Source organism: Melospiza georgiana, chromosome 5, assembly GCF_028018845.1.
Source record: "Melospiza georgiana isolate bMelGeo1 chromosome 5, bMelGeo1.pri, whole genome shotgun sequence".
Lineage (NCBI taxonomy): Eukaryota > Metazoa > Chordata > Aves > Passeriformes > Passerellidae > Melospiza > Melospiza georgiana.
The window spans coordinates 33,490,124-33,510,149 of NC_080434.1; the positions used below are offsets into that span (position 1 = coordinate 33,490,124).

Consider the following 20,026-nt stretch of genomic DNA (forward strand, 5'->3'; position numbering starts at 1 on the left):
TTCTTTTACAATTTAAACCATCTTGTTCTTCACACAGGAGAACTCCTCCTTCAGCTTGGCAGACTTGAAGAGGCAGTTGATGTCTACAAGGGACTGCAAGAAAGAAATCCTGAAAACTGGGCTTATTACAAAGGCTTAGAAAAGGCACTTAAGCCAGGTAATGATTTGATATCTTGTAGTAAATAAGCTTTTTCTATATATTTAAAATTACTACGTGTATGAAAAGCTTGTATTGCTTTAAATACTAAAACTATTATTTTTAAAGTCCCCATTTAAATTTTGCTTTTTAGTCAGCGTGTGTACATACTGTCATAATGTTGGGGTTTCTTAAGAAAGACAGGAAATATTTCTTGCATTGTTGTTACCCTGCCTTATCCAAAATCATAGAATCATAAAATTGCAATACTCTTTGTGTGTGGTTGAAAGAATAGAATTATTTCTTAGATGACAGTTTTAATTTTGAATTTTTTACTGCTTCTGTTATCTTAATGTTATGTTGTAGCTAATAAAACTGAATGGCCTTCTTTGAAGGTTTTAGACAGCAATAAAGCAGGGGCTGTTTTTAAGATGAGAGCTAAGCAGTTAGTATTCTAGTGCTGGAAGAGGAATTAGCAGATACTGTGTACCTTGGAGTCATTCAATTCATTATTTTTAATAAGAATAAGGAGGAAATTCTGTTCTTTAGGAAGCTATTATATATATTATAGTTGTTATATATTCTGATTCCTTTTTTAGTCAGGTATAAATCACTTTCCCCTTTTCCTTCTTGTCTGAATGCAAGGGGAAAGTAAACTGTAAAATTCTCTTCCAGCTAATATGATGGAGAGACTAAAGATCTATGAGGAGGCCTGGACTAAATACCCAAGGGGACTAGTTCCAAGAAGATTACCATTAAACTTTTTGTCTGGTAAGTGCATGTTTTGCTGAGCAGGTAGTGATCAACACTTGTGTTTCTTAGATTCTGATTTAAAGGTATAAACAACCTGCAATTGATGAGTAATGTCTGGTAAAACAAAATCAACAGGTCTTTTTCCTCTCAAGGTGAAAAGTTCAAGGAATGTCTGGACAAGTTCTTAAGGATGAATTTCAGCAAAGGTTGTCCACCAGTCTTCAACACTTTGAGGTCATTATATAAAGACAAAGAGAAGGTAAGTGTTCTAACCAGTTTTTGTGTTCTACCTCATAACTGTAGTGTATTGAAGAGATGAAGGAAACCATTTTTCCTCAGTGTTCTCTCCATGAGCACTGCTTTACATGACCTGATACAGTGGAGAGAAGAAAGTAGTATGTATGTGGGCATACGTGTGCCAAGTTGGTAAATGCAAAAAACTTAAAATTTAGTAATTTTAAGCTGTGTAAGTGTTCACCAAGGGAGGCCTGGTTAAAAATAAAGTGAGATTGAGTACATTCTCAGAAGTAATGTAATTCAGGATATTGCAGAGTTTTCTTACCAAAATAACTAGTTTGGGTAACACCAAGTAGCTCAAGTTGAAATAAAATACTATCTGGCCTACAGATTATTTTTCCTGTGTCTTGTCTTGTACGTGTAGGTGGCAATCATAGAAGAGCTCGTGATAGGTTATGAAACCTCTCTAAGAAGCTGCAGGTTATTTAACCCAAATGGTGAGTGCTGAGACTGTTGGGCTTCATGGAAGTAGTGCCTGGTTGTAAGCACTGTGTGTCCATTCAGAGGTTGGGGAAATGGGACTGAAGAAACAAAGGAGATGTGGGGTTTTTGTTTTTCCCCTAATGCAGAACCATAGCTGTCAAATAGAAAGTCTCTATTCAAAATGTAGTCACTTGCTCTAAACTTTTTTCCTGGATCCATGAATTTAGTCGTGTCTTTGCAGACTTGAGTTCAAGTTGCTATTTTCAAGATTTGAGTTTATCACTGTTCAGAAAACTGAAGTTTGACAGCTGTGTCAAATCTGTTACTACAGAAATGCCAAACAAAAGGCAATATACTGATAGTACAATCTTCAAGGAAAAGTGTAGTTTTGGAGCTTTTGTTGGGGACTATGTTTTGTGTTCCTGGAGGTTTTGCATATCTGACTGCCCTAAGCAAATAGTTGGAACAGAGTGCACCTGCTTTTGACCCCCAACTCCCTTTTCCTTAAAACCACAGAAGGAGAAGGATATACCTAGGTCTTGGATGGACTTAAAAGCTCATGTACGTACCTAGAGCCAGTAGTTTGAAAGCTCTCCTAGGTCTGATAGAGAGACAGAATTAATTTCAGTGGCTGTGCTTAGAGCATTTTGCTTCTGGTATGTTGTTTTAGTAATAAACTGAACAAACAACCCCTCTCCATTTTGCTCCTGCCAGATGATGGTAAAGAAGAACCTCCAACCACTTTACTCTGGGTCCAGTATTACTTGGCTCAGCATTATGATAAAATTGGACTGCCATCCCTGGCTCTAGAATATATAAATGCTGCTATAGAAAGTACTCCCACTTTGATAGAACTCTTCCTTGTGAAGGCAAAAATCTATAAGGTAAGTTTGGCTTTATTCTCAGTGACCAAAGGTGATTTGTTTGTTAGGAATTGTAGTGAGTTTCTAGGTAAGGGTATTGTTAAGCTATTTGAGATGGGGTTTTCTGCTGCATATGAAAAAGCCACTATGTAGGTTTCTAACTCAGTAAAGGAGAAATGTGAATTCTTAGTTTAAAAATCACACTGGTAAATTAAATTGAGTCTTTCATTTATTCTTACCCCCTGTTTTTGTAGCTGCTTAAAACAATTTCTCAGGGTGCACTGTGATACTGTGTCAGAATGGGATTATCCAAACTGATTCTTTAAGCATTTTCAGGAAAAACATTCAGTGCTAAAAGACCAGTAATTCCATAATGAGGAAAGGTATTTAAAAGTCTAAAGAAAAACCTATTTATATCAAGCAGTGAGTAGATAAAACATGCGTGTTTTACAATTACTCAATCAACTTAAATTTCTATCTTTATAGCATGCTGGAAATATTAAAGAAGCTGCAAGGTGGATGGATGAAGCTCAGGCTTTGGACACAGCAGACAGATTTATCAACTCCAAATGTGCAAAATATATGTTGAAAGCAAACTCCATTAAAGAAGCTGAAGAAATGTGTTCTAAGTTTACACGGGTTTGTTGCACTTTTCTAGAAGTCTTTGGAATAGTGTGGGCCTAATCCCTTGTGGAATAACTTTTTTTTAACTTTGCAGTCAGCCTCACTATCATATTTAAATTCTGTTTCAGAGCACCTATGGTTGCTTGCTTCAGTTATGGTAGTCCATAGCAGGGTTTGAATTAATCTTGGATAAGCATGATGCCATAGGAATAAGTGAAAACTCTATAAAGCTTTGGTTTGGTTATTTTTGCTAGGTAGGAAAAATACAGCATGAATGTTGGGTTATGGAAATGGCATGATTTCATGCGTCACTTTTTGTCCCTGCTGTAGCCCCATTCGGATAGGTTTGATGGTCACACATAGTTACTTTTTAAAATGTACTACTTTGGTATTATTCTTTCATAACTGCAAGTCAAAACAGCTCAGTGAAATCTCTCCAGACTATTTGTCAAATTACAGTTTTGGAATACTGGCAGGGTCATTTGTGTGTTGTCTGTGGGAGACAGGCAACAGGCTGTTGGGATCTACCTGCAAAAGTCAAGCCTTTTCTGTTTGTTTGTTCCATTTTCTCCTCTCTTAAAGAGCAGGAGAAACCTGGAATGCAAGGTAAGTTGAAGGGAGAGAAGGGGGAATGGTATTTATGAAAGAAACCTGAAGGATGTTGTGAAATGAAGGCCATGTGGAGGCAGACATGAGGGGAGAGAAAGTTCTGTTTTATGTATGCTCAGTAGCTCCATGTGGGAGTTTTGATGCAAACCCATTATGAATTTAGGTTAATTTGACCTCCCTCAATGCCTTAAGCAGCTCTAAGATGATGTTAAAAGGAAGCATGCCAGTTACCCAAAACTGAACTTGAAAAATACTGAAAGAAATTGATGAAGTTGCTCTTTACATTCTTATTTATTTCTATTTGATCTTATGTCTAGTGCTCAAATACAGGCTTCTTAATTTAAAAAAACCAAAAATAATTAGAGGAGTCCTAGATTAAGCATACAGAAAATAGGACTGATACTTTTCCTCATTTTCAGTTGCCTAAATCAGGCTGTTTTGAACACTGCCTTTCTCTTTCATTGCTAAGTTCTGTGGGTCTGTGCAAGTATATATAAATACCGATTTGAAAGATAACTGTAATCCCATTTTTTGAACCAGAAGGTATCAAACTAAAGTGTTCCTTTTGCCATGCCTTACTCTCTAGTACTGATTGCATTAGAAATAATCATCTACTACTACTACTACTGTGAGGATGCTTAGCTCAATCAGCAGTTCTCTGAAAGATGCACATGGCAGTTTTAGTTGAGGGGGAAGAAAGTCCTGCAGGTGTTAGTGTCTTGTTGTGGGCTGGAACTTTTCTGTCTTTTTTTCCATGCTGTTTGTATTATATTAATCAACAAAGCTAGTCAATTTTAACTGTGGCATTTCCAACTTTGAAGACTCCAGTTCTGAGATTTAACATTCATTTTCTTTAACTGTGCTTTTAATGAGGGCAAGATAAAAGAAATAGCAGCTGATGACTCCTATGAGATTTATTTTCTGTATAATGCTGTTTTTGTTTTTAGGAAGGAACCTCGGCAGTAGAGAACCTTAATGAAATGCAGTGCATGTGGTTTCAGACAGAATGTGCACAGGCTTACAAGGCAATGAACAAATTTGGAGAAGCACTTAAGAAATGCCATGAAATTGAGAGAGTACGTATTCAGCTCACTGGCTTAGATTGGAAAACACTGGTTTAAGTTTACTGTGCTGCTATGTCACTGTTCTGAGCAGTAAGGGTGCATTTCATGTAGCTTCAGGAGGGATTTCATGTTCATTACTGGCAAGATTATATAGTTGCATTTCCTCCTAAAAGTGCCATTGTAAACTGTGTTTTATGAAGAGATTTTATAAAGTTACTTAAAGATCCAGACAAGAGGAGAAAACTGTCAAGAATAATCTTAGTTCTGGCAGTGTACATAAGAAATGGGTATTTAGATACAAATGAAGAGTATGTGCACTCTAAGTCCAAAAATAAGTGGATGAGCTGACCAGCCCATCCTTGAGTAAAGGACAGATCTCAGTTACGATTAAGGCACTGTTTTAGAGCTACACAATAAATGTTTAATTATTACCAAAAATATTAACTGTCTTCTTTTAAAAAAAGCTATAGTTTAAAATAAGCCATTGCAAAAATAAAGACTTCTTAAAGTAGAAATTTTATTTAAAAGGGGGAACACTTGCACATTAAATGTTGATATCCATAGTGAGGCAAACAACAAAATTTGGATGCACAGCTTTAAAAAGAAGCAGGTATGAATTTGGGCTTTTTTAAAGCACACTAAAGTCTAGAGAAAAGACCCAACAGCTGAGGGTGTAAAAGAAGTGCTGAAAGAGCAGAACTTAGTAGGAAGCTGTGCCTCTTTGCAAATAGAGAGGCATTAGGGGATTTCAGCACTGCTGGTCTTCTGCAGGGAGGACTCAGCTCTGGAACATTCTGATTTGAAAAAAGTGATGTAAAATTTTCAAAGTAACCTGGTCTCGTGAAAGGTGTCCCTGCCTGTGGCAGAGGGTTGGAAACAGATGACCTTCAAGGTCCCTTCCAATACACACCAGTTTGTGATTTGCCAGGATTGTGTTTTATTTGCACAAATCCTTTAAATAAATTAGTGTAAGATTTTTTTGTATAAGAAACTATTAGTCTTATAAATTGTCTAAGGTACTAGAAGAAGTCAGCAAATGAAGTGATAACTTAAGCCACCAAAAAGAATATTTCTAAGCATTTAAGTCACTGTGTTTAATTTATTTATTGGATTAATTGAAGGTGTAGCAAAGTTCAACCACAAGATAAGCAAATATGTTGAATTCAGAAACTATGAACAAAGCTTTTGTAAGAAAAAGCAGTGCCTGCTAAATCTTTTAGAGGGGCCAGTTATGCAAAGGGGCCAGTCTAGTTGATGAAATGTGTTCTGGTTTTCAGAAGCATTTTTATCTCATACTTTGCACCTAAAGGATCTAAACTGTCTCAGAAAAAGTGGGGAAGCTGATCTCATGATTTAATAGCTGATTCATGGCTGGGGAAACAGAGTAGGAGCAAATAATCAGCTCTTGCAAGAAAAGGAGTTTATCATGGAGATTACTAGGGCGTCTCTATAGAGTTTTCATTATTCCATCAATACATGATCACAGAAACAGACTGACAGCTGCAAGGACAACACCTGCTCTGTCTCAGTACTAAATGATTAAGCAGCCCATGAAATATAATGTTCAACAGTGTAGTCAGTGACAAATTCTCTGCCTATGCATAAGTAGTAAAAGGTCCTACAATATTGCTACTCAGGAATCCTAAAAACTATTAAAGATAATGTTGCAAAAACTTATGTGCAGGTGTGGAGCAGCAGTGGAAAGGACATGTGAGGAATTTAAACTCGAGAAGTAGTGCTTTTCTTCCATTATGTAAATCTGTCACAGTGTTCACATCTGAGTGTCACATCTTAAAAATGTGCTAGTAAGTCACCAGCTGGGGTAGGTTCCAAAGGAAGAGACCTCAATTAGCTTGTTGTGCTTACTCTTCTATCCTGAGCTTTGACAAACTAAGCTGAGTTTAGGGTAAAGTTCCTAAACTTCAGGAAGTTCCTAAACTAAGCTGAGTTTAGGGTAAAGTTATATGAGATGTTAAGTACTTGGAGAAGTTCCAGAGGGGAATGACTTTTTTACTGCTTCTTAAACAAAGGGACATTAGATGGTGTGGAAAGCAGAGCTTGAACAAAAGAAAGCACTTTCTCACATCTTATTTAAGAGTGAGATTCATTGCCATAGTATTTAGTAGAAATCAGAATTAATTTTTTGGAGTAAAAAAAAAAACAGAGCAGTTCAAGGAAGAAAAACTCCTCAAATGATGTTTAAGTGCAACAACTTTAAAACATTTGTCTGTTAAACTGGAAATTCTCAGAGGTAGTTACTTGTAAGACACTGAAATTGATGTATTTTTGTTCTGGGCTAAGATGCCTTCTGTTGTTCTCATTGTGACTTTATTTTTGGAGGGTTTTGTTAACGTTTGTAATAGTTAGTTGTATTTGTCAAACAGTAGGCTTTTATTAAATTATTATTTTGAAAGTCCAGGTTAGTATCTCATTGTTAATATTTGCTAACGAATGTTATGTTACATTGTGACAGCACTTTGTAGAAATCACGGATGACCAGTTCGACTTCCACACCTACTGCATGAGGAAGATCACCCTCAGGTCTTATGTGGATTTATTAAAACTAGAAGATGTGCTTCGACAACACCCCTTCTACTTCAAAGCAGCACGCATTGCCATAGAGATCTACTTGAAACTTCATGATAATCCCCTAACAGATGAGAATAAAGAGCATGAGGCTGACACAGGTATTCAACTCTCAGGGTTTATTCATCGTGCAGTTTCACTAATTAGTGGGTATTTTAGGTAGGTCTGTGATAGCAAAAAACAAAGTAGGCAAATTGCAGCTTGGACTGCGTGGTAAAGTAGATGTTCTGCTGGAAATTAAACTGATGTCTGCTTTATTGTGGTTATTGCAAAGCAATGATGGGTTTGTAGTGAGAGTTGTAGTTCTTAAGTAAAAATATTTGTGTTACAGAATGACTGCAAAAACATGAATTCTTATGTTGGTTGGTCCATGGAATAGGAGATTGAAGCAGATGTGCTTGGTAGTAACTTCTCTAAGCGTTTTATCAGTGTGCAGAAATTTCACTTGGTAGCAACTTAAATTTTATCATCTCTTGCTTCTGATGTAAAAATAATGTTTAAATAATCTATTTTTTTTCCTCACATTTCTGATTTGAGAGCAGCTTAAGCAGTTATGGCTTGGGGCATCTCAAATGGTACTAACAGAGGATCCTTCATGAGAGGATCCTTTAAGAGGAATTTGTAAAGTTTTAGTACTTTTCATCTCATTATACTGTTATTTTAATTTCTGTCCCTTGATTCCACTAAGGAATTTGTGGATTATGAAGCATCAGCATAGACTATGAAACAACCTATCCATAGTAAATAAGCTTTTACAAAGGTGATGAGAGCACTGCTTTTTAGTAGATATAGTTTAAAACAGGTGATGCTGTCTGACATCTGCTTGATGCTGTTAATTGTGAGACATCAGTGTTGTGTGGTTTTGTCCTTTGTGTGTGTACAGCAAACATGTCTGACAAGGAGCTAAAGAAGCTACGAAATAAGCAGAGAAGAGCCCAGAAGAAAGCACAACTGGAGGAGGAGAAGAAAAATGCTGAGAAGGAGAAGCAACAGAGGAATCAGAAAAAGAAGAAGGATGATGATGATGAAGAAATTGGAGGACCGAAAGAGGAACTGATCCCTGAGAAACTGGCAAAGGTGCTTACCAATGTAATAATAAAGTCTTAGGAATTTCTAGAAAAATTGTAGTAAGCACACATAAAACTTAAAAGCCATTCAAATAACTTGTAAATTTTTTTTTTGGATGGCATCTCTTCACAGGCAGTGTTTTAAAAATAATTCCTTTCTAGGGCTAGTTGGTTAGATACAGTGTCAGTAGTGTGGAAATCGCAGTTTTTGTGCCTAGTTCTCAAAGGCCATAACTGAAGTCATAAACATTTGCTACATGTGGAATTATCTCCATATATTCTGCTGCACTACCTTGTTGATTGTGCCCTATTTCTAGCTGGTTGTGTGGAAGTCTTTCTATCCTGTCTGTAAGGTGATTATTATTCATTCTTTTATGCCCCCTGATATGCTTTTCTGTTTCATTTCTTTATTCTGTTCACATAGTCTGTCAAAGAGGAGACACTGAAGCACTGAATGCTTTAACGAGATTTGTTTGCACAAACAAACAAATGTTTTGAACAAAACACGTTTTGAAACAAACATGTTTTGAATGGGGGGAAAAAGGAATAAAGAAGCTGTAGTAGTAAATAGTAGACTAGACTGAGATGTATTTAGAGATCTGGATTAAGAACTATAGAGAGCTATAAAAGGGAGGTGACTCAGAAGACTCTTCCTTTGGCAGAAGTTATGTCTGTAAGGAGCAGGAAAGCACTCAAAAAAATGTAAGGGAAAGATAAGTAATTTTTCCAGTCTCTATAATTTTCTTACAGCAATAGTAGTATAGATTGCAAGTCTTAATAGATCCATTATTCTGGATCTATATTCATACTGTTCACACTGAAGTGAGTTGTATTTGCTCTTGAAGGGATATTTGAAAGTTGAGTCAGTGAACTTCACTCTGTAGCCAAGAAACAAGTGACTTAAACTTGACTAGTTATTAAGAATATTGCTGGTATTTCCATTGTGTAGTTCACTGGTTGCAAGAAGCAGAACTAACTGCAATGCTAGTCAAGATGGAAATGCAGCAGCATTTATTGAAATTGAGTTCTGTAGTACAGAGATGTCATGGGGTACCCATGAAAAATCTAGCCAGTCCCCAAGATTACAAGGAACAGTTGCAGCTGTGTAATGCATTTCTTTGGCTAATCTAGCTATGTCTGTAATATACAGATGTGAATATAATATGATTCCAAATTCTGTATCACAGTATTGTATTGTGATATTGGCTGGGACTGTCACTGTGACCTGGCAGCTTTTAGGACCCTGTCTGAAGCTCACATGAGCAGAATGTCACGGGTGTTTATCAGTCATTTACCTCAGGCCCATGTATGTAGTTTGGTGTGGGCAGCCACACTGCCCTTTCCAGTGCAGGTTCAGCTCCAGGGGTGTTCACCACGGCATGTGACAGAAGGAAAAGAATTGTATCTCTCTAGCAGAACGTGCTTTGTAGCCATCAGAAAGCAAATATTTTGGACTTCTTAGTCTGTGTTTAGACATTGAGTAAAAGCTGCAGAATTTGTAACAGAAGCAATTCTAAGCATCTTCTGCACTGCCTTAGGAGAGTAACTCTCTGATGTGACTCAGCAATAGCTGGGTTTTGTTGTTGTACTTACTAGATTTCAACTTTGACTTAGGTGTGTCACTTCCTTGAATCTGTAGGTTGAAGCACCTTTGGAAGAAGCCATTAAATTTTTAACACCCTTGAAGAATTTAGTGAAGAACAAAATAGAGACTCATCTTTTTGCCTTTGAGATTTATTTTCGAAAAGGTAAGTGAGAGCACTTAATGGAGGCAAGCAATTTGTGAATGGTAAAGGTGTATATTGGAACTTAAGCAGCAAGTACTGATGAGGTGTGAGGAGCCCATCCCTGTCACGGCACAGAACTTTTCACTGGACTCCAGCAATGAGCAGTATGTGCAAACCAGAGTTTGAACATTTGGTGATTATTTGGTGATTATCCACTTAATTCACTGGTTAAACAGATGCATGTTATTAAAAATGGCTTTTGCGGCACACTCGGCTGTAAATTCTTTTGATCATTCTAATTTCAAACACTAAATACTCTTGTAACACAGTGCAGTGGTTTCCTGCCACAGGTTTTTGAACACTTGTCAACACTTGGTTTTTCTTTCCAGAGAAGTTCCTTCTGATGCTTCAGTCTGTGAAGAGAGCCTTTGCCATTGATTCCAGTCATCCTTGGCTCCACGAGTGCATGATTCATCTCTTCAGCAGTGGTATGTGTCTGTTTGGTAGGACTCCACCTGTGCACACTGCCAGGTGATGCCAAACCTGGTTTTTAGCACAATTAATTCAAAATATTTAAAGCATGTATTAGAAAACTGATTCATGCTAAAATTCAAGTATGGTTATTATGATTGCATCTGGATTTAGGAGTCATTCCAGTATTGTTAAGAGTTTTTGAGACTGTGAGCAGTATGTGAAGCCTGAGAGAGAGAGAGACAGTGAAGAAATGGAAATTGCAGAGTGAGGAATGGGACTTTTCTGCTGACAGCCTGTGTCAGCATGCAAGGAGAGGGCTTAGAATTCTGTCCTTACTGGTGAAAGTTGGAAGAATTCTCTCCCTGCCCCAAAGGTCACCCTTTCTGATGGAGGCTGCAGAGTAGTCTCATTTAGGAACAGACCTGTATGACCTCAGCCTCTGAGCCTAATAGGTTTTAATTAGTAAGGGGGGGAGAGTATATTAATGTAAAAAAGCTCTGACTTTTTCTAGGCATCAGGTAAGTGCTACAGTTAAGCTTCTTCTAACACATCCAGTATTTACCTGATCTAATTTCATGCACCTTCCTTTGAGATACTTTCCAATTATATTAATAATGTAAACATGAAAAATGCTAAAATAAAAACATAAAAAGTATTTTGTTGTGATTACCTGTGCTCACCTCAACTTTTTTTTCCAACAGTATCTGAAAGTAAGGATCTGCCTGATGCTGTTAGAACAGTGTTAAACCAAGAAATGAATCGGCTTTTTGGAGCAACTAATCCAAAGAACTTCAATGAAGCTTTCCTTAAAAGGAACTATGACTCACTGCCACATAGGTTATCAGGTACTTTGCCCTTTTCCTTATTCTGCCTGGTACATTTTCTGTGCTTCTCTGGCAGTGGTATCTCAGTATCAGCCCCAGTGATGTAACAATCACTCCTTTCCTCTGGAGTGCTTTCTTCTCTGTGTTTTTCTGACAACATGATTGCCAGGTTGTCTGTGGTTTTCCTTAATTTTCTCTTTGTGCTGCTGAAGTGGGAATGTGGGGACCTCTGCCCTGTTGTTTCTAATGTGTGCAGAATGTTTGTTTTAGTGCTTTGTTTGGAGCTTCCCTTCTACCTGCGTAGGTATCATGCTTTATGCTCCAAGCTGGTTCCATTTGGAACTACTGCTGGAGAGTTCAGTCCCCCCTCTTCCTCATGTTATCCCTATTTTATGTTTGTGTGTAAGATGATTTTGGTCATCCACTGGGTGATGAATCTTTCTTTCCCTCCTGTAGCTGCCAAAATGATGTACTACTTAGATCCTTCCAGTCAGAAAAGGGCAGTGGAACTGGCAATGACCCTGGATGAATCCCTTATTAACAGAAATCTTCAGGTAACGTATTTATAAATTGTAGACAACTTCTGTTGTATCTGTGGAAGCTTTAAGCAAAATTTGGAGGTAAGAGGAGGCTGAAGTCATGGTTGTGCCTTATCATAACACACAAGAAGGTTGAGTTGTGAAAGAAAGGGATGTCAGGTTCATCTGAACCAAAATATTTAATATCCTTTTTGCACACTTAAATTAATTTAGTTTTGTGATAATAGGAAAACAGCAGCAGTGGAAGCCATATTATTGCTACAGGTAATGGGAAATCGTATTAAACTTGAGAGAATTCACAGGGCAAAAGAAAAGGTAGTAGTTTGTCTGAGCTTTGGCTGCCACACAGGCAACTGCTCACAAGAAAAGGAGTGGCACGGACTCTGGGAAGGCTTTCCATGGCCAGCTTCCTGCAAGCTGTGGGAATTACCGTAGGTTTAATAAAAGCTGCATGTGCCCAGTTATGCCTTAGCATGTAGTTAAGTGAAAAGCTCACCAGTGAGTCTTTGCTTCATTCTGGTGGTCATGGAATAATCTCCCTTTGACACTGCCTTTAGCATTTTTCATAAACTTGTCTTGTTTGGGTATTGGTTTTTGGATGATTTGAGTTTTCTTTCTGTTTGAGTGGTCTCAAAGAGTTTAATTTAGATTATAAGTAGATTTAGCAAACAATTAATTTTTAATTTGCCTTCTATTTGCTGGGTTTTGCCTGTGAGTGGAATTCTGGGAATGGGACAGGGAAAGATGAAGTGTGACCAAAACTGCTTGGTTGTTCCGGAGCTGCAAACTTGGCAAGACTAGAAAAGAAGCTTTTACCAGCTCAGCAGTGCATAAATGCATTCCTGTGCAGTGCATTGTGATACAACTGAAAATGTTGACTTTAAGCATGTTTGGTGCCAACATGAAGGAAGAGTTGGACTTCTTCTGAACTTCTAGATGAGAAATTAAAAGTGCCCTAAAAGTGGAGGAGGATCTAAAGGAGTCTAGGTGTTTGTTGAAAGGCATTTTGGTGTGAAAAGAGATCAAATTTATTACATTTCATTGTATAAAGACCAGGTGTCTCAGGGCACGCTGCAGCTGTAAAACCAGATATATTTCACCTTTGGTGGATGCCAGTGCTACAGAGAGCAAAACGGGTCCTTGAGGAGAGCTCCACAACCCTTCAGCAGGAGGACAGAGCAGTTAATCCCAGTCCACAGAACAAACAAAAACTGTACTAAATGTCAGAGGAGCAGGAGAAGGCTGCCTGGCTGTGCTAATGCCTGCACACAGCCATGGGCAGGTGTTAAATGCTGTCAGGCTTTAGTGGAGCTCACTAGGTTGGTTTCTCATGGTTGAAATGCAGGCTGCAAAAAGTTACACAGGAAATCTCCTTTTTCTCTTCTAAATCATTAACTGAAATCTGAAAAATGTGGTAATACCAGAGTAATTTGATGCGATTGAAAGGTATGTTATGTGTTGCTGCAATGGTCAGTATGTCCCAGGAATGGTGGGGTTCTTGGTTGTCAGTTAGCAAGAATGGGTTTTTCTTAGGAAAATAAGAAACAGGTGACAAATTAGTATTTCATTTTACAGTCAATATTTCTAGCTGTGTTTTAGATCCCTTTTTAAAGTGCATTCTTTCAAATCAGACGACACTGGTATTTCATGCTGTGTTTAGTTAGAATGTCATTTGATGAAAGGTGTGTGGCCTTTTGAGCAGGTCTGTGTCAGAAATACTGTTTCAAATGTGTCTTGGGAAATTGTTCTTATCTGAGAGAGCAGAACTGCTCTTTGAAACTTGTGAGTGTTCAGCTGAACGTTTAAGAAGCCATAACACTTGTTTATTTTTCTCTTTAATTAGACTTGTATGGAGGTATTAGAAGCTTTATGTGACGGTAGCCTTGGAGACTGTAAAGAAGCATCTGAAACTTACAGAGCAAATTGTCATAAGCTTTTCCCTTATGCTTTGGCTTTCATGCCCCCTGGATATGAAGAGGATATGAAGATCACAGTTAATGGAGATAGTTCTGCAGAACCTGAAGAACTGGCCAATGAAATATGAACAACTTTATTGCAAAAAAATGACGTTGGACCATATCTGGTGTATAATATTTTTGTCACGCACCTGCTGAATTGTTCTAACTTACACAAAGAACAGAAGGAAAAAAAACCCCGTTGCCTTCAAATAGTTTTACTTTTTTTTTTTTATCCTGCTGACAAAGTATATATATAAAATATCTAACATATTACTGGTTATAGGTTGTTTGGTTTCTTAAAAATTAAAAGCTGCTAAAATTGAAAAAAAAGGAAAAAATAAACAACCCTTTTCCTCACCTACCCACCCATGTTTTTAAACTAATTTATATGAGACCTGGAGGTGTATAGCCCTCAGAGCAGGTGTGTGGCAGAAATATTAAATTTAAATTTGTCTTGTGAGATTACTGTTATCTCAGACAGCGAAACTGCTGTTTTAGCACTGGATTCTTTCACTGAGCACAAAGAGTTGATGGGGCTTTAGCATCTGACTGATTTTGATACGGGGGATGATTGTGTCCATAGGAAGTATGCAATGTGAATCAGAATATAGAGAGAAACCCACAACATACTTGTTACATTGGGGTGCTTGGACATACGGATATCAGCCAGAATTAAGAAACATAGTGTGTTCAATAAGCTTGTTGTGTCTCTGAAATTCACTGTACACGATCAGTTCGGTGTTCTTGCACCACAGTTTTTACCTGAAGGAAGGAACCAGTTACAATGGTCTCTCTTGGAATTAAACTCGGGGTGGGGAGGGGAGAATCAGCATTGCTGTTGTTGAGATGAACCTTTCGGCATAGGTTGGCCAAACTTTTTAAAACTGTAATGCAAGAACCAAATAAAATTATGCACTGTGATGTGGCACCAATTAGAAAGATCGCATGCATTTTTCACGTAGAGTGAAAACAAAATGAGAACATACTATGGCTTGAAGTTGTAAAGAGGAAAACTCCTGACTACCATTTTGACTGATCAAGAGACTAATAGATTAAAACCTCAGCAGGCCTTGTTCACGTTATGCAGAAAAAAAAAAAAAGTGCTGCAGTTTAGATACCTCTGGAACTTTTCCACAGTGTCACAGGTTTGTAATACTTGAAGCCCTACATTTCTAAGAATATATTTCTTGCTCAGTTGTTTCAGGCAAGCCCAAGACTTTGTAACTTTTAAGGGGCCCAAGATTTTTTTTTCAATAACAGACCAGCTTCTTATTCCTGCAGTTACAGATGTAATTTCCTTTGTCAAACATAAGGTACCAAATATAATGCAATAAAACGTTTTGAAAAACACCTGTGTGAATATTCCAACCGATCTATGTTGTACTTGGACAGTGAATGGGTTTGCTGGAGTGCAACTCAGGGCTGCCTCATTGTGCTGTCCAGTCATGCTAACAGTGTCACTGCTGATGATGGGTAGTCATTGAGTATAAAGTGCAAATGCATTCTGTGTAAATACTGAATGTCTGGGAAGTCCTATAACAAAATGCTTTGCTACTCGGCTTCTAAGTTCCACCAGTGTTTCCAAGTCAAGCTTCAGTCTATAAGTCTACTGTGTTAATAATATAGATAAGTACTCAAATGTTTTCTTTTGTAGGCTCATCATATAAAACAGAGCAGAAATAAACTACAGCTTACAAAGTGAGTGCCTTCTTTGCTGCAGGAGTTCAGTTACAGAGTATCTGTTTTGTGGATACACAGCCTTCCTCTTCCACATAGTGGATCTTCAGTGATTGACATGTACAGTTAAGAGATCCTGGAGGACTTGCTGGGGTTTGTAGATTCCTAAGTGTCAGAACAACAGGCTTTTCTTCATTGTGTCTTCATCTCCCCTTCTTTTCATGGCTAGCCTATCCTGGTGTATGTTTGCAGTATAGTTCCCATTACAAGTGTGGGTTGCTGTATTTGTATATTTACCTGCTGGGCTTTTAGGGACTGGAATACCAACAGAGCCTTTAACTGACTCGAGTATTGATGTCTTGATCTCAGTGGTTTCTGCAGCCTGAGGTACTTGGACTGCATGTCTTCTGCAACTCCTGGAGATGGTTCAGTCTTGCCTACACAAGCTGTGAGATTTTGGCCTTGCCTCTTGAGTATTGCTGCCCATTTCTCGGCTGCTGGAGGCAGATGAGTGCTCACTCGTAACAGATTGTGAATTGCATCAAGCAAATGCTTTTTTTTCCAGATACTGGGGGTTTTGGGCGCTGCCTATAAATGGGATTATTTCTTTTACTTTTTCAATGCCTGTTTTTGGGTTGAAATGGATGAACTAAACTGGAAGTTACTCGTTGTCTTTAATTGTGCAAATGGGGAAAAGGATGCTTCAGTGGGCCTTCCAGAAGTCCTCATCTACACATCTATTTTGATTTTCCCAAAGACACTTCATAGCTTTGCTGAAAGGCATGCACACTGCTTCAGAGATGGTGCTTTTGGATTAAAGAGGGTACTCATCCCCTTCCAGAAGACTGCAAGCCCAGGACAGAAAACTAAGCCAAGAGTTTGCCTGAAAATGGAGGTTCTTTAACTGGCAAAGAAATTGTTATTCCTTCATCTTCACATCTGTTCTGTTAGATGCAAGACTGACTTCTGAGGAAGAGCTTTTAGAGCTGGAAATGAAGTTGAAATCCAGTGCAGAGTCTTCTTTGGTAGCACAGAGTGCTGTGCTGCAGTGGAAGCTTTCCTTTGTGTGCTGAGATCCAAAATTGTAATCACTGGTGCTGGGCTGCCAGAGCAGGGGAGCAGGGAGTGCAGTTGTGGTCAGTGACCTAGAGCATTGGCATGACACAATTTAGTTTGATTCTTCGTGATTTTCACTGGAGCAGGAAAATGTCACCATCAGTGGAGCCACTGCTGATGACACATGATACGGGTATCTTTCCTGGGTACAAAAAAATTTGTGACATTAAGTTTTGCCTAGATAAGAGAAGATGGTGTACACTGCATGAAGCAGTGCCAGAGTTATTCATGGGCTTAAATTGTAGGGAATGGAAGTTGTGGTTTTCCCTGTGATGGTGGGTGAGGTACTTGCTTCCTCTGTGTAGAGGGCAAAGCGTGCAGGCGCATGTGTGAACAAGCAGGTAAAATAGCCTCAAAATTACCTATTCAGTAATTAATTTCTTTGCATATTAAATATCTTAAAATCTATATTTGACCTTTTTGTTTTGTTTTGGTTTTTTTTTTTTTTTGTTGGCAGGGTTCTTAATATTTGCGTGTTCATAGGGGGAAGGCTTGTCCTGATGTGTGCTGTCTCAGCCAGAACAGAGGGAAGTTTGTCACCCAGATTTTCCCCTAGCATGGGGAGCAAATTCACATTTCCCAGGGAGCTCTCTAGGGCTACATAAGGTGTTTATGATCAGCCTGTTACATCTTCCTTTAGCATTAGGGTTTGCAAGGTTTGGAGGTGCTGCAGCCATAAGAGTAGACTCGGGAAGTTGGTGTAGAAACTCAGAGATTGAATTATATTTTCCCTGAAAGAAAACACTCATGAGGGCAGGGGGAGATGAGGCCTGAGGAGCCAGAGGTGCAACCACCAGTATCATGTGAGCAAGATAAACAAGAAGAATTAAGGTGTCTGTCTAATGTGATGCCTTTGGGGGTTGGAGCAATGGTGCCATCATTCCTGCAGCATTCCCATGTTGTTGCCACAGTTCTGTTTTAGACATGTACTACTAATGCCAACAAAACCACTTGATACCATCACCCAGCTCGATAGACCTGGATAAAAATTGTATTTTCCCCTTTTTGTGATTGCTTTAACTGTTTTTCTAAGTGTTCTGTACAGAGTATGTAGCTAGCTTTGAAATCTTTTCCCCTAAGGAATTTTGCTTTACAAATGCCATTTTTACTGAAGTGTAATGTAAAACAGCTTGAACTGTGTGGAAGTCAGAGTTACACTCGTGTGGTCACGCAGTGCTTTGGGGTCCTGTGAAGGAAAATGTAGTGCAAATGTAGTGCAATTAGAGATGGTTGTGTGAGTAATTGATTCGAGCCATCTATAAGCTCATGAATGAAAGGTCAGGTTCCAGTTGGAGGAAGGTGGTTGCTGAGCCTGAGGAAAGGCTTTTGCTTCCAGGAGCCTTCCAGTAATCAGCTGTCCTGGGATGAAGCGAGGCACAAGGGGTGTATGATTTTACAAAACTTCTGGCTATGCCATCATGATTCTGTTTCCTGGAAATGAAAGCTCCAATCTGCAAACACTAATTTTAATGGCTGTGTTGGGCAGAGACTTTCCCAGAGCATGCAGCCAGCAGTGGGAATGGCAAGGAGCAACTGATAGAGCAGCTCGCCAAAAGAAGACTGAAGTGAGTTGTAAGGAGCTGACATAATAGAAATTCCATTTTAGATTAAATATAAAATGGCTTTTTTATTGCTAGGAAGATGACTGGAGCTGTATATACTCTAAATGCAGTCTTCCCATGCCAAGGAAGCTGTGAATGTGTATTCTGGAGTGGTACAAGCAAAAGCAGTAGTATGTTCACAAATACCAGTTTTGTGTGTTAGTCTCCATGCAAACTGTGGCAGAAAACTGGAAGGACAAAAATTGTCCACTTTACAAGAGACACTATCAAAGAGTTTGTAATATTGCAAGAGAAATATTGCTACAAAGTCCAAAGCATCTTAGAATAGCTTCCCTAAGATGTTTTAATTAAAAGTGTTAAACCTGCTAACTGTTCATAATGAAAGACAAAGAAGTACCTTGACAAAATATTTCTGCCTGGCACTGCCCATTCAATATCTACCTCTACTAGTCCTAGTCTAGTTTGGCTACTGCATAATTTTAGCCATTTAGCATCAAACATATGAAAAAGTGTCATTTACCTGGTTGGTGAATGTATGATAAGGGATAACATTTAGTTTTAAACTGTAATGCAATAAACCACAAAGTTAGTGATTAAATCCTGTTATTGGTTCAGTGCAGCAGCATATTTATTGCTTCATTGCTGATCCATTCAAAACAATCTTAATTCTGAACTCCACCAAGTTACTTGCAATTGTACTGGGATTTGCTCTCCCTTCCAGCCTTCCTAACTGGTTCACAATGTTGTACTGTGTTTTTACGCTCTTCTCTGGTGGTAGCAAATATCAAAACTAGCAGGAAGTCAATCAAAGAATAAAAATGCTGAGTTCTGTTTGTAAATGAGTGCCAGTGTTTCCTTGTAGGGTTCAGCGTCCTCCTTGGCTGCCCCACCAGCTTTGTGATAAAGGATCCCTCTGCCGGTGCCCTTCATTCCCCTTGTCTTCCTCCGGGCTGATGAGCTGTTAGTGGGGGTGCAGCTCTCCAAAAGGAAAAACTGGTCTGTAGGAAAAGGCTGCGACTCCCTTCGGAGCCAGGCTGGGAAAGAACCACCTTGGTAAGGAGCTGTCTGTCCTAGCCCAGAAATAAACTGTATGTACAACAAAAACCATCCTTTGATCCTTGAGGCTGCTGAGAGCCAATGGGGGATTTGAATAAATGGGTGTTCAGAGGCAGGCTGAAGGAAGAAGCATTTGCTGTTTTCCTCAGATATAATTTTGGGGGATTAAATAAAATAAGGCTTCTCTTCCCCACCCATAAGCCCTCCTGCTCCCACAGTTTTCCTGATTCAGTGTGTCCCAGAGTATCTTGTGCTTTTAATCAATTACCATGCAAAATAATATGATGATGCTGCCAAATTGTAGTAAAAGTAGCTAAGCAGTCTGCTGATACTGCAATACAGGAACCTACAGCGTGTTGTGCACCTGGCATTTCAGATTACCTAGAGAAAAAAGTTTGTTAATTACTGTGTGTAATGAATGACAGCTCTGATGAACCCTGCCTGCAAGGAAGGGGGGTGTGATACTGAAGTAAGGGCAGCAATATCCTCACATTGACCCCTCTGGATGGGAAAGGGGGGCTTGCTGCAGGAAGGGCTCCTTTTGTGCCCTCCTGAAAACCACCACCCCTAAAAAACAGCATCCCTTCCTTATCCATGCCCTCATCACTTCATTGTTCTTCTGTGGGAGGGAAAGGGCATTTGTGCTGGGAAACTGCCTGCCTTGAACTTGT

The 20,026-nt window shown here is 38.8% G+C and overlaps 1 protein-coding gene across 1 annotated transcript in view; it reads left to right on the plus strand.

The window, feature by feature from the left end:
• The window catches only part of NAA15 (N-alpha-acetyltransferase 15, NatA auxiliary subunit), a 34,928-nt gene extending 19,634 nt beyond the window's left edge, over window positions 1-15,294 (plus strand). The window contains exons 7-20 of the mRNA XM_058024061.1: window positions 38-157; window positions 812-907; window positions 1,042-1,148; window positions 1,551-1,623; window positions 2,324-2,493; window positions 2,959-3,111; window positions 4,653-4,781; window positions 7,243-7,456; window positions 8,239-8,432; window positions 10,062-10,170; window positions 10,539-10,637; window positions 11,325-11,468; window positions 11,904-12,001; window positions 13,830-15,294. Of these exons, the coding sequence (XP_057880044.1) occupies window positions 38-157; window positions 812-907; window positions 1,042-1,148; window positions 1,551-1,623; window positions 2,324-2,493; window positions 2,959-3,111; window positions 4,653-4,781; window positions 7,243-7,456; window positions 8,239-8,432; window positions 10,062-10,170; window positions 10,539-10,637; window positions 11,325-11,468; window positions 11,904-12,001; window positions 13,830-14,030 (1,907 nt within the window). The 3' untranslated portion in view covers window positions 14,031-15,294. The remainder of the gene's footprint in view (window positions 1-37; window positions 158-811; window positions 908-1,041; window positions 1,149-1,550; window positions 1,624-2,323; window positions 2,494-2,958; window positions 3,112-4,652; window positions 4,782-7,242; window positions 7,457-8,238; window positions 8,433-10,061; window positions 10,171-10,538; window positions 10,638-11,324; window positions 11,469-11,903; window positions 12,002-13,829) is intronic.
• The last annotated feature ends 4,732 nt before the right edge of the window (window positions 15,295-20,026 follow it).